The sequence below is a fragment of the Malurus melanocephalus genome, unplaced genomic scaffold, assembly GCF_030028575.1.
Source record: "Malurus melanocephalus ecotype Western Australia unplaced genomic scaffold, MMel_1.1 scaffold_533, whole genome shotgun sequence".
Lineage (NCBI taxonomy): Eukaryota > Metazoa > Chordata > Aves > Passeriformes > Maluridae > Malurus > Malurus melanocephalus.
The window spans coordinates 319,548-345,621 of NW_026623765.1; the positions used below are offsets into that span (position 1 = coordinate 319,548).

The 26,074-nt window shown below is 41.9% G+C and overlaps 1 protein-coding gene across 3 annotated transcripts; it reads right to left on the minus strand.

Moving 5' to 3' along the window:
- Window positions 1-11: 11 nt before the first annotated feature.
- Window positions 12-25,183, minus strand: MTHFD2L (methylenetetrahydrofolate dehydrogenase (NADP+ dependent) 2 like). 3 transcript variants are annotated; one of them, XM_057381804.1, is made up of 8 exons: window positions 24,991-25,183; window positions 23,040-23,224; window positions 22,588-22,710; window positions 18,736-18,888; window positions 17,971-18,078; window positions 14,179-14,271; window positions 10,203-10,328; window positions 12-3,054 (listed from the first exon to the last, which is right to left on the minus strand). In XM_057381804.1, exons 1-8 carry the CDS (start codon window positions 25,134-25,136, stop codon window positions 2,942-2,944), a joined length of 1,047 nt encoding a protein of 348 aa, XP_057237787.1. In that variant the 5' UTR covers window positions 25,137-25,183; the 3' UTR covers window positions 12-2,941. The 3 variants fall into 3 exon arrangements, with proteins under 3 accessions (XP_057237787.1, XP_057237786.1, XP_057237788.1); XM_057381803.1 differs by having other exon boundaries at window positions 24,868-25,183; XM_057381805.1 differs by lacking the exon at window positions 10,203-10,328 and having other exon boundaries at window positions 24,868-25,183.
- Between the last annotated feature and the right edge of the window lie 891 nt (window positions 25,184-26,074).

Sequence of the window (26,074 nt, forward strand, 5' to 3'; positions counted from 1 at the left end):
AGGCCTGGGCTTGCTGCCTGGAGCTGCAGGGTACAAGTCCAGAGTGGCCAGGAGCGAGCACTGAGGAAACACAGACTGAAAGAGCAGATAAACTGTTGTCTCCTGTAGCAGTGGATCCCTTCATTGCTGCAAGAAAAGCCCACCTCTGCCTCTCCAAGAAGTGACTGTGCATAATGACTGTGCATAATGTCTCTGGCACAGACCTGCCAAACACTTCTGCTAAATCACTCTCCACAGCTCCAAACGCTGTCCAGCTTCCTTGGTCACAGGCAGCTTGGAACAAGTAAGACTGGTCTCTCTGAAGGGTACAGATGTGCCCAGACTAGAGCAGGTAATTGGAAAAGCCCGGTTCAATAACACAAAGACATCAGCAACCTGACTCTGACCAAAGGAGAACTACACACTTCACCTCAGCAACAATTCTCACTTCCTCAGCTGTGAGCTCCAGGCAACATTTCACAATTTTTATATTTTAAAACCAAAAGTCTTCTAATAAATGCCCTAGTAACTCTGGTTGGCTCAACTTCTCCCTGTCCAGTGCACTGTCCTCAGTGATCTGTAGGATTACACCTAACCACTTCACATAATAAGGGAAAAACACAAGCTAGTTATGCATATTTTAATTATGCGTTTTCCTGCTCATGGACTGCATTCCAGGAGGCTTTTCCCTTCCTTCACTATCCTGAATTGCTGCATGCCTGCACACTGTATAAGTGCAGCTTGCACACTCCCCAGATGGACAGGAGTGTTTCTGCCTACCTGGATAACCTCTGCTATCAGTCCCAAGCAGGGATGAGGCTCCTGAGCCTTGCTTTCAACACCCAGCTGCACAATGGGAGTTGAATCTGGCCAGGATCCGAGAGGAGGCTTTGTCATGAAGCAACACAGTGGGTGGAGTAGGCCTGGGACAAGGCTGCAGTGACATGGCCGTGTTCACCTCCCACAGGGYGTTTGTCCATGGACAATCCTTGACCGGGTCGGGTGCACCAGCACGCTTTTTGAGTTGGCGAATGGGCCCTTCCCTCTGGCTGCTGCTCTGGATGTTCTCCCAGCAGAAAGCACTCTCASAGATGGACCCAGCAGCTGTGCAGACAGCGTGCCGTGGAGCCAAGCCCGAGCCCCACTGGCTGTGCTGGAACACAAACCCAGACACCACAGGATAAAGGGAAAAGGCTTACAATGCACAGTGACCTGTTTGTAGGGCATGRCACATGCAGGCTCGCTCAAAGGACACAAGCACAGAGCCATGAATGGTTGTTCTGCCAAAAAACGTGGAGATATCAGAGTTCAATTAAAGCAAACAGCAATGCAGATGGACACAGCAATGACTGAACCTGCAGCTCTCCCATTCGCTGCGCTCTGAACACACAATAAACAAAGAACACAACCATCCCCCAAACCACATCAATGCTCTCCAGCAAGACCAAATAAACAGTGAACAAGTTTTATTCCATCTTTTAGTCATGGGGTGATCAGTCCAAGGACAGTCTCCATAGGTGCCCTGATCCTCCTACCACTTAAATTTGTATTACCACTTACATTTAAAAAGACAAGCAAGTGTGTGCACTATTGGCATKATATATTTAGTAATAATCCTGCCCAACTTCTGCAAACACTGTGTTAAAGCAAACTCTCGGGAAGTCCATCACAGGAACAGTCAGCAYGGAAATGATGCTCCACCTTGACTCTTTTATCATAATAAGTGCATTTTCCCCTTTAATGGCAACAGTATTTAGCCACAATTTTTCTCCTTCCTATTTCAACTTAGCTATAGCCCACTAGCAAACACCTAAGGCTCCTGACAAAAATAAATCAATAATCCTAGCTGAGATAAAGACATGAAGATAAAGGTCCAAACTTTCTCGCACTGCCTTCAGTAGGAATGTCAACAGTGCACACAGTCAGCTGAACTGGCATCCCAGCAGTAACTCCACCACAGCTTTTACTTTGCATAAGACTAATTCTGGATCCACCCAGGACCCAAMCTTTTGGGAATAGAACCATACTGATTTTATCCCATATGCTCTTCTCTAACCAGCACTGAAGCCAAGGCTAACAACATTGACTAAAAAAAAGCCCTCTTCATGCAGTCAAAAAAAGTAAGAGAATAATTAAATGGCTTTTAAGTTCCAACACAAACATAAGAGATAAAGTTTTGGTTCTCTCCTCCTCTTCACCTCCTGCTCCACTATACATATTGTACATACGTAATAATTTTAACTACGTTCCTCTCAATTGAAGTCAAATTCAGCCAAATAAATTGTTCAGGTTTGAAGGTTTTTTGGAGGGTGAGGGTATTATCCACCAAAACAATTTGTCCAGGCATGGAAAAAAAATAATTACAGCCTCAACTCTAGCTTATTCACGCTTACCTCTTGCAGATATTTAAGGTCAGAATTTCACCAGGTTCAAGCTTATTTGACTATTTTAAAACACTGACTGTGCGTTTGCATTCACGTCAACATTACTGCCTGGCCACTGCTGGCTCTAAGTGGTCAAAAAATATTTAAGGACTCTGAACTACATCCAGAGTGCTCAGTGCCCTTGGAACCCAAAACAAGTATATAAAAGATATCTAGCATGTCTTYAGTTTTTATACTGTTTGAACGGGTCCCAAGTGTTTACAAGACCTTAATAACTGCCCCAATTCATAGGTGTAATTGCAATTTATGCTTCATTCTTCATTCTCAAACATGTAATTGACCAACACCAACAACAACATACCTGTGGAGGCTGCATTCTCCAACTCGTTTTTGATCACAGTAAGTCAGTAGGAGATAACACAAGGTATTTGAACTTTTTATAAACCACCAGATTTAGCATTTTGACATGGAAAAATAAATACAATGTAGAAATAAATATATTTGTAGTAAAAAATAAATGTTTTGTGCATCAATAAATAGAACAAYTCAGATTCTTCTTTCAAGGTAACCTGCTTGCTCTAGTAAATGAGCTTTTTAGCGACCAGGAGAGTGTTCTTCAGAAGCATTGCAACAGTCATAGGTCCTACCCCTCCCGGCACTGGAGTGATAAAGCCAGCCTTCTTCTTCACTTCTAAGAGAAAAGAGAAAAAGGCATTGACTAAGAATGTTTCCAAACCTTTTCTTCCCTTCCACTGCCCACATAGGCCCAACTGGCGATGAGCACGAAGGGCTGTGACTGGGCAGGTACTGAGGGAAGGGACAAGCCAAGGCAGAAGCATTCCTGCAGCCATGGAAGGGACAGAACATGGCCAGGACTGGGGCTGCRAGGTACTTCTCCTAATCTGAATTTATTACCCAGGGCTAGTTCTGGGCCAGGTTTCATAGCCTGTTCCAGCTAATCTACCTGCAGTGTGCTGCCCTTTCCCCACAGCAGCAGCAGSCACTCACACAGCCTGTGGTCAGACAAGGTGGAAGGTTAACCCCATTGAATTTTTTTTCCCAATGTGACCCTGCTGACCAGCTGTCCCATGAACATCTGGGATGACTCAAGTTCAGGATGATCCAAGGAGAGCAGAATGGAGGTGCATCACCCCCACCTGCACACTGGGATAGCTCACCTGCAATATCCAGGAGAGCTATGGAAGCTGGGCATCCCTTTTTGTAGGTAAGGAAGTGACCCCCAAATTCTGTGTTGCTGAGAAAGAGGAAGAGAGCAGGAGGCTGCTGGAACTACTGCCATTGGCAGCAAAGCACCAGCAGCAGCAAAGTCACCTAGTCAGCCTCTGCCCTCTGTCCCCCACCTCCTAACAAAGACATCCTGGGATCACAGAGGAGACTTAGAACTGGAGAGGGAGGGAGTGCAATTTTCTGTTGGATTTGTTTTTCTGCTTCACAATATACTCCACAAAGAGAAGAGTCACCTTTAAGGAAAAACACAATCCTAGTGGCAAAATTCCCATTGCAATTTCAGCCATAAACACTCAGTTCCTCCAGAGAAGACTTCTTATTTTTTAWATCAGTGTTACTAGGGTACCTAGASTGAACCAGGATCCAAAGGTGTAGATCCTTCTGAAGTAYCACAAAGTAAAACTTTACTGATGAATTAAACTCTAATCATGAGCCATGTCAGCCTTTACAAATTCAGTGTACACCTGAGTGCATTTGAGCTAACCTGTTTGAATAAGGAATTCTTATAACAAAGTAATAAATCCTGACTTGATACTCCTACCTACTATGAAAAATGCCATCAACTGGAATTGCAGGTTGTTTGCAAAGGAATTCTGTTCACCTTTGTGAGAACTCATCACAGGATAAACAGTAGCAAGTTATTTGCTAATAATGGTCTGACCAATTGGCATTTTACTRACCTTATTAATACTGAGAGCTGTTTTTCTTTCCAGGTGCCACCGTGAGAGGTTTTCTGTTTGTTAGTTAGGGGCTTTTTTTGTTTGCTTAGTAATAACCTCTTGGAAAATTAGACCTCACTTTCAAAAGWATTGTTTTTCCAAAGGCACACACACAGGAGACAAGTGAGCAAGCATAACCGACACAAACACATCCAATTTCACTGCAGTCACAACAGAGCACTGCCTGGCTATGAGAAGAGTTTAAGGGATGAAGAACCAGGCACCTGGCTTTGGAACAAACAAGAACACTTGCTACTGCGTCAAGTGTATTCATCGTGAATCTATGTGGTGCTTCCCTGTCAGAAATAGGAAAGGCTCAAAAATAGAAATATTACTAAAGAATTTGAAAAAATTGGATATTGGGTTTTTGTTTTTTTTTAAATAATAATTATTCGATTTGAAGAGCAGSGGGTAAATGAAACCAATAAAATGCTGTCTGAAACCCCCATGACAGGGACCTTATGACAGCATTCCAAGGTTAACAGTGAATATCTCACAGAACTGAAGAACAGAAGGTTAACCCTCACTGAGGAGAGATGGTAATTACAATCAGRAGGGTGTTAATTACTCAGCTGACTGGCACCACCAGACATACTGTTAAAATATATGGAAAGGAAATCAAGTTACAGCACAGTTTTTATTCATATGTAAAATATAACAAATTAATTAGGATCTCATATGACAGTTACTCTTAACATTCTCAARCACAAATAATTAACATTTTAATAGTCAGACTATTTTGACCTACCTACCATTTCAGATTGGTGCTTACAGTTAATATAGTTACTACRAATTCTCAATGTCATAATTATTAAAATGTACCCACATCTGAAGAAAACACATCCATTAACACAGAAAATATTGTAGGCATTTCAAACTGAAATATGTTTGTTTCCATGGCAATGTTACATACCTCTTTTTGTGATGTTATTCAAATTACTCCTATCTTGCCTACAAAGAGGGACAATTCACAAAGACTGTGCCTTTCCTGAAGAAAGCCTTCCAATGAGTATCAGGTACAACATGCATTACCCGTGGTGTTAGTAATCCTACCCAGCAGAAACACACAGCACGCTGCTTTCCCAAGTTCTTGGGGAATTCCTCTACCCACACCACCATAAAGGAAACCCCTGTGGGTTGGTGCAGTAGAAGCCAAATTTTGTATCAGTGAGTACAAAGGCACCCGGATATGGTTTATGCACAAAAACTGATTCAGATTTTTGAACACACAACARGTGTCTGTGTTGGGGAAACAAACATCTGACAAGTTTCCATTGGAAAGAGTAAAYACAGATATGGTGAGCGCAATTTTCCAAGATGAATGCCAATGACTACAAGGGGAAAATATATAGCTCGCCCTCAAAAATGTCGAGAGATTTTCCATTCCTGGTCAAGTGAAGTGGGCCAAAGCACAGTTCCCAGACAACACTTAAATTGATCTCATGTAAGTGGGTAAGGTTCTGTTCTGTCAGCTCCTTCAGGTCCTGTTTTTGCTTCTCAAGAAAAATGTAACTTCATCCACAACTTTACTCCTGCTTTTTTCAGATGGGTGCTGGTCTCCCAGACTTTCCCCTGACAATCTGGAAAATGCAAATTAAATGCCTATGGGGGAGGAGCTGCTACTTTTCAGCTTCTGTAGAAGCTGGAAATCTTCCTTTGATTCTTCAGAAGAAATGAAATGTAGATTGTTTCCTTGAAAAACAGGATCCACTGCTTTGGAAACAGCCCTTCATTCCTAGGTTCCTTTAAAGCTGAGGACATCAGACACCTAATAGGGTTAATCACACAAACCAATGGCAAGTCTCAACCTGAAGGCAGTTCTGGGTCTTGTGCATCTGCATTAAGTGATGCAGAGTAATTCCTGCCTAAGCACTGTTTCCACATTGCTTTATGAGTCCCTGTAAAGCTACACCAGATCCCTGCATCCCTGCAGCACTGCCCAAATGTGAAATTGTGTGCTCAGCAGTCACACCAGATATCCCATGTTCTGCTCCACACATTCTGGGACTATTCTCTTTACACACTTCTCAGAGTTCCCTCTTTTTGCTAGCCCTGCTTTTCTTACTGCAGCTATTTTAATTGCATTATAGAGGAAAACCAAGGAATTATGGCCCAGTACTGTAATTGTAACAGTGCATATTTCCTCTGAAAGCCAGACAATAAAGGTATCCCRAGCAGAGAAATCCAGCATGAAATGACACACAACAGCTTCTCTGCACTCAGCTAATGAGTCCAGACAGATGGATGGGATGCTGCCATAGGGACATAGCCCTGGGACAGAGGCAGCAGAAATGCAAGATAGCAAAGATTACTTATTGAGGCCCCTGAACAACACCTCTTCTGCACAGGGGAAGCTGTACTGGGCCATCCARAAGCTCACTGACACAAGTTAGCCAGCAGCCAGCCTGGCCTTGTGGCTTCTGTCACAGTCTCCTGCCAACCTTCTGATTCACTCCTTGCACTCATGGAGAACAACAGACAATGGTTCCCCTGATGTTTGCAGGGCAGCAATATGGTGATGCGATTACACAGACTGGGCTCTKCTTCCTGGCAAAATGAATGCCAGATCTTTGAAATCAACTGAGAAACAAACAAAYAAAGCATAGCAAAAGCACCCAGAACATCCAGCTTCTGTTTTCACGACCACTGTTTGGGAAAGCTCCCCAGGGAGCTGATTTGGAAAGCATTCAGTGAGTGAGAAGCAGCCTGTAGCTGGGCAGGTATGACAATGAACGCGGAGCGGCAGCAGACACCATCAGAAAGAGCTGCTGTCACAGAGCCCAGGTTCCTGCACACTGCTGCTAAGGTACAACTGAACRRGCACCACYTCCATTMATTCATYGGATTTGGAGAACCTGGTGGTCAAYAGCATTCAAAGAAAATGGATAATACAGGCCCACCACCTTGGACCACATTGCTTACTTGTTGGGGCTCTCTCTTCTGCTGTTCAGCTCTGGGAATCCCTCCCTGCTCATRGTGGCACCCATTTCTAGAATCTCTTTCACACTGTCAAGTTGGAAAGAACGATTCTCCTGTGTAAACCCCTCCACTGATATCACAACTACATCACCTAACCAAGGCCCTACACAAAGGATTTCTTTTTTACATAGGCATCCAATAAAGACTCAACAATCAGCATTGCCACCTGCTTGTCAAAACTTTGGAAGGAATTGTAAGGAAATRCAAGCAACTTTGGTTTCATGGGCATTTCTAGTTCCACTTGCAAAGGTGAGCTACTACAYTGGTGTGTTACTATCCTGCTCTACCAGTCACTCCTGGAAATGATGCTCCACCCCAAAGAGCTGTTTCAGCTAAATGTTCTGGGTAGGTTGTTTCTTTATTTCATGTCTCTGGTCCTTCTAGCCCTCCTCCTCCCTTGGCATTATAGCTGTGGCAACAAAAGCCTATAAAACAGGGCCAAGTACACCCACACGTGCACTATGCTGCTCATAAAAACAGTTCTTCCTGTCTGTGACTGAAACTTGCTGCTGAAACCAGCTAAAATGGTGCTGGAGATCACACAGGGATGCCATCACTTCCTTTCCTCCTCCTCCCTGGCACTTCACTCTCCCTCCTGAGGCTCCAAGAAGGCAGAACAGCCTCTCCCTGGACCACAGATTTTGGCCAATTCTTAACATGAACAGGTATCCTCCATGCAGTGTGGTGGTTTTACATGGAGAGCTGCASATACAGTTTAAAATATCCCTGCAGTATCAGGCTGAGTATCTCAGTGCTTTGCAGCTGGCCTCCATATGCACAATGCTCTCTTGTCTTGCTCTTCCAGATATCTTGGAATTGCACAGTAAACTATTCTGGACTCAAAAACTATTATTTTTTGATGTGGACACAGTTTGGAATGTCAAAATAAAGAGGACATGGGAATATGGGAAATCACAAATTCTGCTTAAAGGCATTCCATTACTTTCTGAATTTAAGAATGCTTCCACATATCTAATAAACTTAATTTCCATTACAGGAACTTTTCGGTCAGATAATCTGGTGAAGGAAGTAATTTCCATCAAYTTTTGTAAATGAAATGTGAACTGTGATTGCCCAGTTAAAGCTCTGCTCTCCCCACAGCCACAYTTTTCTCCTAAAGAAGTGGACGAAGAGACAATAGAGATTGGTGAGCTACGTGATGTTACACAGGCACCACRTGTCATGCCAAACCTTAATGTGCCCACTCTCAACCTGCAAAAACCATTTTTGCTTACGCTTAAATACAAATTCAGCCAAGTGATCAAACAGGGGGAAAGGATAAAATGATTTGSTACATGAACATGCTGGCTTGTTCCATTTTCTAACTGCCAGATCAAATACTTGCCAAGGGTGGTTTATTTGTTAGTGTTCAGAACTGGGATGTTTTTTGTTGTTGTTAAAGATTCAGTGAAACTTTCACCGATACCAATGAACCAACAACAATTTCCCTTTGGCAATGCACAGTGAAATGCTGCTTGCAACTGTAGTGGCATAATCCAAGCTGAAGTTCCTCCCTCTTTTTTGGATCTTCCCTCCCCCCAGGTAAAATCTCGAGAACAACCCACAGCAGACATGACGAGACAGATACAGCGCATTGCTGAAACTCTGAATCACGGCCTTGCCACTGAATCTACACCTTTATTGCAGGCACAAGGTCCCCTGTTTGAAGAGAAACAAACAGGAAGGATGCAGTTTCACATTTCACAAAGTTACAGCCTTTTCWCTTCTACACCTGCTAAAGCAAACCAAACATCTGAAAGTTCTCACTACTTTAGTTCAGCTCTGAAAACAGAAAATAGAACCCTTTATTTGTGATAGCACAAGCAGGATAAGAAAGAAGAAAAATTTTTCAAGTTGTCCTCCAAAAAATAATTTTCCTGGAGCTCTGTTGCACACATCCAGTTACAGATTTCCAAACACATTCCAAGACAATCACTCAGCTACATTCATGCAGGTAATTTCACAGACTTCAGCAGCCAGGTAACATGCACGATGAGTAAAAGCAGCATGGAACTAAGGGAGTGATGTAATTACAAATACACACAGCTGGCTAGAAACATTCTGAATATAATTAAGCTTTGAGACATTATGCCAGCCAAGATGTTAATAACTGTAAAAAAAACCCTGTGGGTGATTTTCATACTTATCAAAATAAGGAACTGTTGAGAACCATTATTAATGTGGGTAAATGCTGTCTAAGCTTCCCACACTCAACTCTGCCAACAAGTGCAACAGTCCTGCTATTCCAGTCTGGAGCTCCTCCAGAGCAGAGATGTTTAATCAAGTTACATCGTGAACTTGCTCTGCAACACGCTAAACATAAAGAGATCAATATGTAACAACAATTTTTATCTGTTAGGCTTGCCTGGACCAAGATGTTAAGCATTTTTAGATGAACTCACATTAAACTTTAGTGTAAAGGATATTTCTAAAGCCAAGTTAACATTTTCACAGACAAGTGTAGAAGAAGACTGCAAAAGGAGGCTTTGAGAAGCTGTGGTTTAATAATAACTGCCACAAACAATGGGAGACCCTATGCTTGAGAAGGAGCAGAAACCGGTTTCATTGATTAGTTTTGAAACATTTCAAAAACTCAAAGGATTAAAGAAACTGGACACAAGTACCTTTTGCACCACACTGCCCGAAGAACTCATCTGTATCTCTTACAGATTGCTGGTACCTGTAATTAAAAGTAATACTTCCTCTCCTAGCTAGCATACCATTTCTTAAGAACAGACMGTTTTTGCGTTCTTATTTAATTAAAAAATTGTAAAAAAAATCCTGAAAACATTGTCTCAATTGGACACTGCCTTGTGCAGATTTTACCATGAGTGAATCCTACTAACTCCAATATATTTATCYAACAGGTTTGTATAAAGAGTGTTTCACTGACCTTCAAAGTCCACATCCCCAACTAATTTGGTTTTTCCTGTAAGAGGATCATGGATATGGTTGATGCCTACGTCAATCACAGCTGCACCTTCTTTGACCATATCAGTTGTAATCAACTTTGGGATACCTGGAATCATCAACACATATTTAATTACCCTGGCCAGGTAGTCTCAGGTCATCAGTTTTTATATCAAAGGGTGTGCATGCACAGCTATGCATGCACAAAATAGAGCAGAATTCTTTCACTTGAATATTTCTTATACACCCCCCAATGGAAACAACTATTCCTCATTGCACAAAGTTTGTAACTACTACTACTACAGAAAAGAGAAAAAAAAAAAAAACCCACAAAAAAGACTCCACCAAAAGTTGTGCCATGGGATTGGTTTTGGTTCAAGAAACACACTTGACCAATAAGCAGTTTTAACTGTTCTGGTAACCCCAGCACACAACACTGACCTTCCACAGAAGACAAAGCACCATTTCCTGCTATTTACAGCAATCTGGAAGACCTCTGCACTTGACCAGAGAGGCCCAGCCTGGGTACTGCACACCTTGTGGGCTGCATCTCTGCAGTGCCCTGGGGTACAAGTTTCTTGCTATTAAGAAATTCCAGCTAAAACAGGTACAAGAAGCCATCTCAGCTTTTCATATGCACCATATTTCTTCAACACATTTAAATGTGAAGCATCTTGATTTTCATCATGAATATGTGCATCAGCCAGGACCCAGAAAACCTCAAAGGTCACTTCAAAGTCAACATAATGACATGTATCCACATATAYAGGCTCTATGTTTCTTGTCAGGAATTTCTTCCCTATCATGCAACCTCCAGCTTTCAGTGGTGGGAATTCCCAACCTAAAAATTACATTTCACTTTGCTTCTTGAGCAATTCCATCAATTCTTTGTTCTGAGAGGAATGTTAGAGAATCTCCAAAGAGGGAGCCTAAATTCCCCTCTCCCATCAAAGCTGCTTTCTCTCAGGCAGGGAGAAGAGAAACCAAATGCATGTAGTGTGAAAATGCAGTTTTATTGGAGGGAAGCAGTGGCACACAAGGCTCTGGCTCCATGTGAAGTGCTGGAGCACAGCCACTCAGTCATTTGGATGCAGGCAGTACACGAACACTCTCTGCTCTCCACTTATCACTCCCCCATAAGACACCCGCTTGAAACTCTGCTTCTTATGTCGAGCAAGCCAAGAGCTCAAACTCCTTCCTAGCCCATTTGATAACATCTGACTGCATCTCCTTCATCCCCTTCTGATGTAATCCATGGTAATCCATGGCAACCTGGCTGGTAATTGGATAATACCTCAGCCTTATGGGGGTAAATGATCCGCATGTGATAGGGCTGAGAGCATATTAACGGAAGCTGCACAGTTACACCCTTTGGAAAATGGTTTGACAATAAGCCAAATACTTAACAGCAACAAATGAACCAACCCCCAAACCAAATGAGCATATCTATTTACTTAAGCCTACTTAACATACCAAGTAGGAAGGGATAAACGTTAGAGCAGCTTTTCCTAAAATGCATGGACTGAAGAATATGAGAAAAACTTTCATTGGTAATTTTTGTAGAAAATGATGAATCACKTTCTAAACAAAGGAAAAACAAGGCCCTACCTAATCTGAGTTTGGGTGCAAGGACTGTGAAACAGCCAGTTTCTAAGAAAGCTAACCAGATATTATGTAAATAAAGGGTCTGATTAACCAGCACTTCCTGCACAAGAAGACCACAGATCATGTCCCAAGAGACAGTGCAGGTAGTCCAAGCAGAACTTCATCTGGCATTTGGCAAGTCATTATTTTTTCTCTTTACCTTCTCTCCAAACCTAGTAGGCAGATGAGTCCTCTCTCTCTTGGCATACTGGAAAGCCCAGAGAGCAGGAGCAGCAGGCTGGCTGGTTCAAGAGTCCTGCTGTTTCCATCATCACCTCACCTGTCTTGTGGTGGCTCTAGGAGCACCTCTGGTAAAGTGGACTTACAATTGCACCATGGGCCCATGCCAAAAGAACAGACTTCATGAGATGTTTGTAAGCAGGGATAGCAGACCAAGATGGGAAATGATGTGGTGGGAYACAAAGTGCCAGGTGTGCTTAACAGGGAATATGATGCTTTGGCTAGAATTCCAAAAACTGTGTGGTATAGAAAGAGATTTTAGGAAAGGGTAGGCTGGACAAGAGCAGCCTTGTTGGAACTTAGGATGGAAGGAGCTGGGAAGGAACGAGAAGGAAGGAATAAACTGCATGGATAGTTACAATCCAAGTAAGCAAGAAAACTCAGGCCCCAAGCCTGGGGACAAATGAGAGACAGCACAGAGATGGATCTTCTCAGACTCAGGAGTAACAAGAGAAGCACCTGATTTGAAGTATTACCAAAACCATAAATGCAAGTGAACAGAAAAGCACTCAGAGATGGAGCACCACATCAGAGCAGGCTCACTGCAGTCAGGAGTCAGGATGCAGATGGATCCTGTGAAAGTACTACACAGGAAAAGGAGAGAGAGATTAGGAATCTTGGTTCTGCATACGGGCACACACAAAAAAGCCCTTTTCTATTTGCACATCTTGCACAGCAGCTGTTCCAGCCTGGCAGGGTACAAGTTCTCTTTTTTGCAACGCTCAYTGAACAGGTCACCCATTTCCGGGGAGTGTGTGATCCCAGGTACAATGCGCTCAGTTCTCAYGTAACAAAAGGAAGCTTGGAGTGATTCCACCTTTCTAAAGAGCARCCTTCCCTGGAGCAGCCACTGGGGCAGGGCTGTGTGCTGTTTGCACAATCTAGCCCTCGGTTTTTTCATCATTCCAAGTATATCTCAAATTGTGTAATGAGTGCTGTATCACACTCCTGTTACAAATGACACAAGGAAAATAATGTGAAAGGTAAACATGGCTAATCTGCTACTGGACCGCTTAACTACAAGCATAAATGATGACAAACCATATGCAGCCTAAAAATCAGAAGCGATGATTAAACTGGAAGCTGTGAATTTGGATGAGAAGTTACTATTTCCAGTTAGTGTGCCACTGTTACCTTTTATTSACAGTGGTGAATTCTGGTCAGGCCCACAGCTGAGCAATTAGATGTGGGACAAGGAAGTTGTTTCTTGCTCCTGGCCTGCCATGGTAAAGAGGCAGTGAAGTTAAACCCTGAAGGAAAGGGCATCTCACTTCAACAGGGAGTGAGAAGCTTTAGGCAGGTACCTGTCTGCCTTCATCTAGAAGATACATAAGGAAGTCTTGGGTCTTGAGGATGAGGAAGAGGGGGAAAGGGAGCAGAAAAGAGGAAAGACACAATCCTTCTGTAGTCCTCCAAAATGGTACAAGAGACAGAAAATATGCTGAGCTGGAAAGGGACCCAGACAGTGCTTTAAGAGTACAGACACYGATCTTTCAGTCTCCTTCCTCTAGGCAATTACCATTCCTTTTCTCTTGACATAGTAATTGTAAAGAGAAAAAAAAATCAGCCATTAATAACAAAGGTTACCAAAACCTCCAGTAAATTTGGCTAGATTGGTCTTAATTCTAGCAGTGGAGGAATGATACCATAATGATACCATAGTTTTATTACTGCAGCCTCCARCTGATTTAAAGAAACCCTCCTGTCAAAATTTAAATGACTCATGATTTTTGCACGGCACAGAGAATGTTTTCATTTACATAATTATACCTGTATAAACTATGCACTGACTCGTTCCCAATCCTGGGTTCACTCTGAAGTCTCCCTAAGGGAAAGGTGTCGCATTGTGAGAAGAAACAGTTTATGAGTTTGCAAATATGAAGGGCAAGAACAAAGAGCCAAATCATTTGCCCTTCCTACAACGACAAATCCTACCTCCTGCAACACCCTCTGCAAGCACGAGCACTGATTATTCAGTGAMATGTGAAACAGCCAGTGCCACAGACACAGACTGCAAAGTCCTCCTTTTAGGTTTGAAGTGCTGCAAATGGAGTATTAACAATAACCAGTATTACCTGCAGCAACTATGACTATGTCAGCGAGCAGTGTGTGGATCTTAAGCTGCTCTTTTGGAGTGTATCTGTGAGTAATGGTCACTGTAGCATCACCTGAAATGGAAGAGAATATCAATTAATTGTCAGATACAAAATGCTATAAAAAGTACAGTGTTTACTTTCASGTGCAAATCCCTTATTTTGGTACATTAATAACAGTACAGATGATCAGATTTGTCTTGGGATGTGACTTTTAAACCAGCATAGGCAGAACACTCACAAGATTTGCTGCTCACACAGACAAGAAAACATTTGTTCTTAAAAATTCTCCTAGAAAGAATTAATTTATAAATTGTGGACTAAATGATACCTTCCACCACTTTGTTATGCTCAGTGGAAGTCCACAAAGCAAACTCGGCACAGAAGGCAGAGTCTGCTTTCTGAAGCCCGGTTTGTACAGGGTCTGACAAGATTCAGCTGTTTGCTGATCACCAGATCACCAGAAGCACAAGAAGCACACATCCTTCTGAGCTAACTCCGAACACCTGCGGCTGCTTGGGCACGCACCCAACATCTCCTGGCAAGAGCTACAAATAAACCCTCCAGTAACACAGGAAAAACCCTGGTGCTATTTGATGGGGATACTTAGGAGAGCTCACAGCACGAACAGTCATGGGGAGAGGGTCTAAAGCTTTTACTGATCCAACAGCAGCCTGGTGATCCATTGAGCATTGCCCAAGCAAGCAGCAGAGATAAGAGCTCTCAGAGAAGACTTCTCCTAATCCCCTCTCCAATTATTTGCACTGCACAGTGTTCAGGTGTCACATACCCCATCTCATCAGACACCTGGACTTTGTTATTTGATATKAAATGAAAACTTTTTGCCTGCTCAGACGTTACCATCACATCTGCTTCCATTGGAATGTGTCTGACTGACCTAATCTGTGCTTCTCATTAACACTCTGCTCAGACACCTCCTCTTCAACCTTCCCGTGCTCTGACTCCTCTGCTCTTTCCCCTCACCTTTTATCCCTCTTCTTCAGGCTCTGTAGTGCACACCATCTCCTCAGTGAGAAGCCAATCWAAATAGTTCCAGATAATAACAGAAAAGTACAGGCTTGAAAAAAAATGAGGGGTTGTCTGATACCTGCTTTAAGCAAAAAAAATATGTCTTGCCCAAAATCACAATAATTACTCAGCAGAGAGGTTACTCAGTAGGGAATAAAATTTGAAGTTACCAAGCTACCTCCGAATAATAAAATAGGTGCTAATTTGCCACTAAGATTTTAGTGAGGAATACGTCTGTAGTCAGCTCCTGAAACCAAGTAATTGCTTTCCTTACCAAAAAGGAAAGGAGAAAAAAGAAAGGGGGGACAAGCCCCTACCTTGAAAACAGCAAGCTTACAGACACCTCAGAAAGGGGAGGTTTTCCATTTATTTGTGATCATGCCCAAACAKAAAATAAACAACTATTTTTACACTGCTAGTTCTACTGAAAGAAGAGGAATATATTTAACAATTAAGATTCTACATCATACTCCCAGCTCAATTCCCTAGCCTATAAATGAGAGATAGTCTCTTGACCTGCCTACACAGAACATTATTTATTTTGGAAGGGGTTCACATAGCTTTTCCACCTGATCAGGCATTGCCACCTGCAGGACATGAGTGTATCTACATAAAAAACTTCACAAATTAAGACAGTCCCAAWTTTTTCCATTTTGTTCATGATCTATAAAAAACGAATGAACAAAACCTACAGCAACAACAACAAAAAAATAGTACCACATACACACCCCTTCTGTCATTTCTCCATAAGAAATATTTAATCAAATCAGCACAGTTGCTGAAAACATCCTATCCTGACTGATAAACTGAGAAAGTCCTTTTTCAGCATTTCATGGTAGGTCGTGTCTGGTCCCTACCCTCCCGAGTTAAGAAAGAAAAGCTGAAGCCATGGCCTGGCCTGCCTTCTCTTCCACAGGCCAGTCTGTTGCCGCTCACAGCAGAAGCAGAAATTAAACCCAACTGACAAGATGAACCAGATCTTTAAGGAGAGCTGAATCTCTGAGTATGGAAGGAAAACTCCASCAGATCACCAAATACAGAAGTATTTATCATCATGCACATATCATATACATACACACTTAATGCCAGTTCATTATCAGAGAAGTACACATGKTCCTTTGTTTTCTCATTGCCAGCTACTTTATAATGTTGTACCAGCACTCAGTAGGCTGAAAGACTAGGAAACTACCTGAGAAATAAATCCATTTCTTCAGATTAGGCAAACATAACTTTAATGAGTTAACTCCTTCTGTATCTAGACTCCAGAATCAGAAAGGGACTATCTGAACATTCTTCTGTCCCTACAACAAATATGTGACATACTTAGAACCACTGGCAATACCAGCAAACAGCACTGCCAGGTAAGTTATCTGACATGTCAGGAACCAGAACATTGGCAGAAGATCATGAAGCACCACAACAAACTCATGGTCTGGCCCCCCAAAACAGGCTGCACTACCAGGCAGTCAAACAGGAACTAGAAACCCAAGATACAAGACCACGAGACGGAGCCATGGATTCAATCAGCTCAAAGCTGGAAGCTGCAAACAGTATTTAGTTACAGCTAAAAACTGTCCATGCAATTGCTGTGGGTTTTGCAACAAGCTGCTGAAAGCATCACAGGTCACTAGGTATCCTCATTTCCAGCTGGGACACGTGTGAATAGTTTGCAAAGTGACTTTGTGTTGTACCAAAGCCTACTTCAAACATCAGCTGCACTGCCAGAAATACATGTCATCCAATATTTGCAGCAAATGGCAAAAATGCTACTAATTTTCATGGGAATGAKGATGAGACCAAAACTATGCACCAATGGTAATTACAATTCAAGCACTGAGAGAAGTTCCAAACAGCAACTTTCCCACAGAGGCTGAATGGAAAAACCAACGCTATGATTACTATAAAGCTTTTAGKGTTTTATTATATTAATAACACATTTCACTCTGCTCCACTTAAACAGGCCTGGGATTAAAAGGCCATGTTTATTTGTGCACACCACCATGGCAGTTTCTAACATCAAAATGAAGTTGCAAAAGGGCAGCATTCTATCTAAATTATGTTTGTTTTAATTTCTACAGCACAATTATAGCAGCACATGTAGGCTCCTGTAAGTAGAATTACTAAAAATATTTCCACCACAACACCCAATTTCCAGGGGCATATAAACTGCACTGCAGAAATACCCCAAGGCCAACACRTAATCATAGAGCTCACACTGGAAAGTTCTTTGGTTGGTCATTTGTGTATTTTCACAAGCAACACCTCACTGACATAGCACAWCACCAGGGTCATGCCACACATATTTTATACATATATAAATGTATATGTGTGCATATATAAATGCATGTGTATGTGTGTGCTTGTGTGTGTATGATAAATGAAATTAATACTGAACAAGCATGAGGATAAGGCATAGAGATAGCTATATTGTATAAACATTAKAGGAGCCTCCTCAGCTCTTCAAGACCTCACTGCCAGTATTACTCTCAATAATCAGTGCTGACTGTGTTGAAATAGTTGCTGCTTCAAATGGAGGAGAAAACATGACTTAATACCAGAAATAGTTGAGTCCAGAAACTGCTCTCCTGAGAATAAGTCAGGAAATACATTAGCAAATTTTTTGCCTTGCTCTGGTTGCAAGTAGTGACACAACCAAAAAGTTTTCTCTTTAATCTGAATCCTCTAGTTGTCTTTGTTTTCATGACTTCACAAATGGAAACATCAGGACAACACTCCTGGACTTACCTCCAGGTCTTTCATGCTCTCCATCAGTATGTAAAAGCATTGAAATAGGCATTCCAACATTCTTAGATCTTCCAGCTACAAGAACATTTTTTCCAAATGTTTGTATTCCTGGTAGGGGAAAAAAAGGATAAAAAAATATATTCCACTATTTTGATACATCTAAAACCTTCCTCTCAATCCCCAAGACAGAATTATTTGTTGCTGCAGACTGCTGACATCAACACGTCTTGAAAATCCACAAGGCTGAATTTGAGGGATGAATCCACAAAACAACTTTCAGCTTTTACCTCAGAGAAAGAAAACTGGCAACTGATTCAGGTTATCTGAATCACCCTTAGCAAGGACTTAATTTCCCTGCTCCAGCCAAAAGGGAAGTGCTTATGTCTACCAATATGACCACCTACATTCTAAATATAAAGTGACATCTATTGAACACATAGGCAATTTTTCCCCTTCTAGTACTGAATTAATCCTCCCATTTTTTGTTCTTGTTTCTTCCCCTTTSTCCACTGGAACTAGTGGAAGAACTTAGTACTACTAAGAACTAGAACCAAGTACTACTGTCTACACTTAATTAATAGCTGTGCTACTGGCACAAGATTCCATCTACTTGGCAACTCCTTATTATTCAGATYAGTACTCCAAATGTTTGTTCTTCAATCAGTCAAATGCATTTAGATAACCCAGACCTTGTAAGTCACCCTGAGTTAGTCCTTTGTTCGTCTCCCAGGATAAAGAGAGTTTGAGGACAGCTGAGTCTCTCACCTGTCCGTTTTATGATTTCCCAGACAGCAGCAGCAGTGGCAGGGATTATGGAAGGCTGATCAAGACACAGGCGTCCAATATTCATGATATGGAATCCATCCACATCCTTTTCAGGGGCGATGGTGTTGCAGACTGTCCGTTCATCTATGTGATCTAGGAGACACACTGCTCTCAGGCACAGCTCCTCCATGGGTCAGGTGCTCTCAACACTACTGGAGGCATTMCACAGACTAACACACAGCCTGCATCTAGCCAGGGTAATTAATTACTGCTCTTGATTGAACAAACTACAGACCCCTTAAAGGGAGCAGTTACATCTTCACCCTTTCAAACAATTTACTTAAAACTAGGTTATGACATTTGTCACAGGGTTAATACAGCAGATTCTGTCAAAATATGGGACCCCAGTACTCAGCTGAGAATAAAGAGACTGACTATAAAGAAAAATGTTTAAGCAAGTCACTTCAGAGTCACTTCTGCATTCTGGAAGTCTTAAATATGAAGTGGCTCAAAAACCCCAACAAGCCACAGGAGAACAGTCATAAGCATTTTCCTGGTTACTAAGCCCACAGAGAATACACGACCTAAGTTTTAAACAAATACATGGAAMTCTCAAGCTGAAGTAATTTTGCAGGTCTAGCTTACCTTTTCCAACAATATCACTGTTTTTAATCAACTGTTAATCAGTAGGACAAAAACATATCCTACTGCATTAGAAAACTGAGAATACACAAATCTGTTTGACATTGGTGGTTTCAAAACAATAAGTATGGCTTAAATAGCATTGCCTGCACATAATTTAGCATTCTCATCTAATCATAATGAACACTTTTCATATGCAGTAACGATACATGACAGTGCTGCAATTCCTTATAGCTTATACTGCATAAACATTAGTACTGATCACAAAAAAACGTGCGTTTGCCAGACCTCTCTCTGCAGAGTTACAAACCCAAACATAAACCTGGAATATGTAAYAACACTCCAGAGGAATAGCTCCACAAAGCATTCCATACTGACCCAGAAAGCAAACTGTGCTTAATAACTGACCCACAGCCTGCTGAGGTCCCCAAGGAGGTTTTAAAAAGCCAAAAAGAGAAAATGAGTGTCAATAAGGAAATTCACACATTGCCAGTAAAAATATTTAGAAACATAAACAGGATGTTTTAATTTAGTTGGTTTTTGTGGTTTTGCATTAAAAGGAGCTAGATAATTAAAAGATATGCATGTTATAGAAATTAAACCATGGTAATCTCCTGTTAAAAGATTTCCAATTAAAAAACCGCTAGAGTTAAACCAGGCTGCTATGATTTACAATTTAGTTCTCCATTTTTTGATGAGAGGGAATTTCCTTCTGAATCYTAATGAGAAAAKACTGAGGAAATTAACATATTAAGTACATTGAAAGAGTCTCTTAGAACTGAAAATTGCCTCACAGAGACTGAAAGCAACCATACCCTTGTTTTTATGTCAACCTGGGGATTAATAAAAATAAGAAAGAAATTTAGAGTAAGCTATTTAATGCTTTTTGCAAAAGAGATCTTGTTATCCTTAGGCAAGTCAGTTGTTCATCTAACAAAAACTTGGCAGSCGTGCTTTTCCTTGTGCCTGGGATRAGCAGAGCACTGCTCTGAAAAACACCGCCTCCTCACTGTCTGTCTTTAGCTTCCTAGATAATAGTTACATGATGTAGAAGGAAAAAAAGTTCATGCTTTACATGGATATTTTCCCCACTCAAAACTGATATGCAGAATTTCAGAACAGGGCTCACAGTGTTGGGAAGAAATGCAGCTGCATAGTTGGGGACAAGTGGGCTGTGGGCCTGAGAAAACCATATGGACACTTTCCTTCCTCTTCACGAACACCTTTAAAACACTGAGCAGGCCATCCCCAAACAAACAAACAAACAAACAAACCAATCAACTCAAACTGTCCAGACAGTCACGATGTTATTAAATGAGCAGATTCTGCTTGCCTTGAGAAATGCATTTTCCTGGTTTGCTTCCACATGCCTTCTTCATTTCCAGAGGAACAAAATAATTTCTTAATTATCTTGTCAGTCTCATAAAACATCAACTGATACCTGTACAAATTTCCTTGCTGTCATTCCAAGCCACTCTCCAAGCCAAGCTCCTCACTGCACTCCCCCTCTCCCTTGTTAGCTAAAATTGCAGGACTATACTGGGCATCACTTGCCAAGCAACTCCAACTTGCACACAGAGAAACTCCTATTTACACAACAAACATCTGCCTCTAGTGCTGGCACCTGAAAAATAAAGACTGGTTTCCAAAAGGGAAGACCAACAAAAACAAAAACACAGCACAAAAGGGATTTGAAAAAAATAGATTTTCATTTTCTTTCTCAAATAAATAACATTTCACGACCATCTCCCCAGCAATTTAAACTAAGATACAGGAAAGTCTCCAGGAAACCATCACCACATCACAAGTAATGCACTCATAAGGCATGCAGAAAATAAATTCTCCTCAGGCAAAGATGACAATCCTCAAAGTTAAGTTGTACCGGCTTAGAAAAGTCCAAAAGAACAAAGCTATTTCTGATTCTATTTTAAACCCACTGTTGATCAAAAGCCATACCTTGTGTGGTTTACTGCAAAAAAAACCCAAACCCCACACTACGACCTCAGCTCTGGAATTAGCAGCCTCCACTGAGGCTTCACAACCTCTAGGCTTTGTCTCCTTCCAGTACAAAATGAATTAAAAAAACTTGGAAAATGAGCTAACCTAGCTTTTGGACCTTTCAGTTATTAAGTTCTTTGAGGAAAAAAAGTAATTCCATTATCTGAGTAATATTTGATATCTGTTATGGAAAGAACTTCCATAACATTTGAACTTCCCAGTTCATGACAGGACAATTTCCATCCCTAGGCTGTCAGTGCTCCATCTTTTRCACGAGTTCTTCCTGACGAAACTTYGTTAMTCACGTTACCTGTTGCTGCTAATSTCWATTAATGGCAGAGAAGTTTGTTCRAAGGAAACCAAGCGAATTCCATCAGCTCCTACCTTGATGCCAAGATGTGGCTCWTTACTTGTGTTATACTGCCACCTTGTGGCGGATTCACTACAGTACATGGCCCATTTCAGGCGGCTTTCATCTAACACCAAGTGCAAACCCTCCTCGTCATGAACGTCGCTGTTTATTACAAATACAATCAAAACATTCTTTCCTCCATAACTCAGCACCTGCCCTCTCTTCTGCTGTTTTATAGATACAAAAGAGTTTCACTTTTGTTTTTTTCCTTTGCAAATTTTATCACTGCAAAAATACCACTTTGCCAGCTACTTCCCAGTGATATTTCAGTGAGACTGTATTACAAATTAGGAGAAGGGAAATAAAAATCCCAAGAATACAGCCCAGGCTTTCAGGAGCTTCGCACAAAGCTCACCTGGAACACTAGGAGCAGCACAGAAAACATAAATATTTAAGGCAAACCTGGAATCAYTGTGAGAAAGCCTATAGCATCATCTGCTACACAGCATAATTTTGCATGATACAGGGGATGAAAGTCTGGAACTCAAGGCAAAGCAGTGCAACATGTTAAAAGAAATAAAGATAATTAAACTGGATAAAATATGTGAAATGTCTTGAAACACCACTCTATTGATCATTAAAAAAGTCAAGTTTGGCATATGAAATTATTCTCAGATTTGTTTTTTTCTTTAAAACCAACTGTAGGTTGAACATAAAAAAATTAACATCTCAGCTAATCCTTCATTATGCCATGTCCTCTTTTGAGAGCTTCTTATGCTCTTAAGACACACTTGCAGCCCAGACCTATGAAACTCTTTCCTCTTACATGGACTGTATCTGAGGACAAAGATGTCACCCACCTGGGAGAGGTAGCTGAACTAATAAACCACTAACTCTTGAATCTTTGTTGAGTTTTGCTGTCATATCCAAGAGCTCTTCCTGTGAAATGTCTTTAGGCCTCAGTATGATCTCACTAGAAATGCCTGACAAAAAAAAAAACAGAAGGCATGTTAGAATAAGGAAATCTAGTGATGCGCAGCTTAGTCATTTAGTCCAAAAATCTGTCTGATGCTTAACAACKGTTTCCTAACATTGTAAGAGACAAAATGAAACTTACGGCTCCCATTCAAGTCACATTAAAACTCCTTTTTTTCATAGATCCATGAAAATTCTTTTATTTAGGTTCATCAGAGAAAACATGGAAGAAATTGGTACAAAATTAAATTACGACACTAAGGGGATTCCTCCCGCTTTATTTTTTTATTTTGAAACAGCATCTTGTGCTTACTAAAGGATCACTTGTACGACATACCCACAGCTGCAGCAGCTTTTATCTTGTTCCTGACATAAATATGACTGGCTGGATTGTCTCCTACTAATATGACAGTGAGGTGAGGCCGCTGGTTCCCAGCAGAAATCCACAATTCTACTTCCCTTTGAACTTCTTTCAGAACTTGGTGAGCAAGCTTTGTCCCTGAGATAACAGTGGCTTCATCACTACAAAGACAAAAATATACACAATATTTAGGTCTAAAATTTCACCAAGAAAAWGACACCTTTAATTGTATGATCTACCATTTTAAACAATGCCAAATGTTTTGATTTGTCTGCTGGCTTTTCAAACAGTATTTGAAAAACATGAACACGCTACAAATCCATGTGGGAAAAGAAGTGCTGCCCCACTCTCTCATTTGAAGAGCAGGGATGTGCCATCAGTGCACATGGAAGAGGAGCCTACCAGCCACAACTCACCTTCCCAATACACATAGCCAGCCAAATAAACACACATGAACTCCTGCATGTTGGAATAAAAATGAGAACATTCTTATGCCCCAAGGTTTTACTGGTTTAAGGAGTGCTTACCCACTTCCCTCCCCAATTACCTTAAAAATGGATTTGACATGGGATTATTTACACTATTCTTTTTTCCAAGCCTCAATGATATGAATATTTCTCATATTTCATAGCTGCTGGGAAGGGAGATGGTAAATAGCATTTCTCACAAGTGTAAAATATAAAAATATCAAATCTGAAATATGTTGATATTTCTTAGGTTTAGAATCTAAATAGCTTAWTTCCTTTCATAGAAATATCATACAATAACTGCATGAACTAATGAAGCATCGCCTGTACAGAAAGCTTACACTGCAGCAGGCTTTTCAAGACACTGAAACTAAGACGTGAATTACTATAGTTTTAAATTTTATACAAATTAAAACCTTGACCAGGTGTTGGTCAATGACAGGTTTAATGACAGATTTGTGAGAGATTTCATGACCAAGTTAAATGACAGACTTAAGGCACAGGACACCTCCTGTACCACTGTTATCCCACCTGCCCATGGATGCTCTTATTCTGAACCCAGCAAGGATTTACAACAGAAAATTCACCGAATTATTGTCATTTATGAATGCAGTGACTTGCAGGACATGACAGAAACAAAGATCTGAGCTGCTATTTTAGATCAATTTGTACACTAAAAGCCTGAGATCATATTGAGCACCACAACAGAACCTTGTATGTCCCATACATGCCACATGAAAACCTCTAGAATTTACTAGTGCAGGAACATCCATGTTTTGCAGAACTGGAAAAAACAATTACTAGCAGCACAAAACAGAAGTAGGATATGCACTGGTCCAGAAATACAGYTATTTCTCCCAAAACTGACAGAACCAATTGTCGATACACAGAACATTGATCCAAGGGGTCAGATGCTTATTTCAATGGCTGTTCAGCTTACTCATCTTTCCATTCTTGAAATCACAGAGCAAAGACAACGCTTTCAGTGCAATAAATTAAACATACAGGGTAATTACTGACAGAACACTGCTCCTCACTGCACCAAAGCACGCCCTTTTTGCCACCAAATGATGAATACATACAGTAATCCTGTATAAATCCACTGACAGGCTCTTTAAGGCACCAGGAGCACAAATGTGTAGTCACAGATTCCCCTCAATGAGAGRGCAGGAAGGTCACATGGCAAGGGCTACTTCAATTTCAGGGTCACTGCTTAATCCCCGAGAGATGACCAAGGCCAGGGCCGCGGCCCGCTTGTCGCGCGCCMTCCCGCAGGGACAGAGCCCCGTTTTCCCGGGAAGAACCGCTCAACTCAGCGGGGATCCGAGGGTACCCACCCCGAAGGGCGATCGGGGGACGAGGATGATTGAGGACGACTGAGCGGGACGCGGATGAGGAGAAGGATGAGAAGGAGGAAAGAGGAGAATGAAGAGGGAAAAGACCCGATCGGCGCAAGGTACCTCGCGGCGCTGCGAGGGGAGCTGCTGATGTTGCGAGTGAGGGTTCGCCACCGCCTCAGGGGCGCCCAGCCCGGCCGCAGCAGCGAGACAGAGGAGGAAGAGGCAGAGGAGAAGGAGAAGGAGAAGGCTGTGGTGGCCGCCGCCATTTCTGTCGGTGGCCGGGGGCGGCAGCGCCACCGCAACCAAGCGACGAGAGGAGGAGGTGGGGCCACTGCCGGCACCGGGATCGCGGCGGGGCGGAGAGGAGAGGAGGGACGGGAGGCGCTGGGAGCGGGAGATGCTGAGCGACGGACGGTGCTCAGGGCAGGGCTGGAGAGGAGGACGGGGCAGGAGATCGTGGGGGCAGGAGATCSTGAGGACGGGCCCTGCGTATTCGAGTCAAGACTTTTCCAAGTGTTGACATGAGGACTCCTGGCATAGTTGCAGGAAAAGCATAGGCGAAGAGTTTTTAAAAGAATCCCTGTGCTTTTATGTCTCTATTTCCCTTCAAGATCCTAAATATGTATTCCCATCTTGAATCTAGTTCTCTTCCATTTCCTAGACATCAACTGCTTGTGTCCCTTCTGCTTTAGCTGACTGCTATGGCAGACAGAACTTGTGCTCCTGTTTGTTTCCCTGCTACCACCATCCAGGAGCGCGTCCGAAGGTCAAAATACATTAAAACATGCGACCTGGAGGTTCTTATTTTACATTTCAGATAATGATCACACAGCAAGARATGCAGCTAAGACCATCAACAATGATCGCCCCGGCATTTATCTAAACTTCGAAAAGCCAGACTAGTGAGAGGAGTCAGTGTAAGGCGACACCAACGTGTGGGATGGGCTCCTCCTGGTGGCTTGTTTCCCACATAGCATCCCATTTACAAATAACATTTATAACTATCCTTTTATAACGTATAATCCTCTAATAATGTATATACAAAGGTAAAGGCACAATCTGGATTATTGATGCGCATTTTAAGACTGTCACAGCACACAGTATCACACAAGCTGTCACAGACACAATACCCCTGTGACTTTCACTTTTGCTCATTTTTTTCCAGAAATACCCAGTATCCTGCTGTCCAAGTTATATAGACAGT

Coding starts and splice junctions, on each gene's coding strand:
- MTHFD2L (XM_057381803.1), bottom strand. CDS start 25,136: ATGGCGGCGGCCACCACAGCCTTCTCCTTCTCCTTCTCCTCTGCCTCT. Junction 22,711..23,039: donor AAAAGCTGCTGCAGCTGTGG/GTATGTCGTACA, acceptor TTTTTTTGTCAG/GCATTTCTAGTGAGATCATA. Junction 10,329..14,178: donor CATAGTCATAGTTGCTGCAG/GTAATACTGGTT, acceptor TGATGATTCCAG/GTATCCCAAAGTTGATTACA.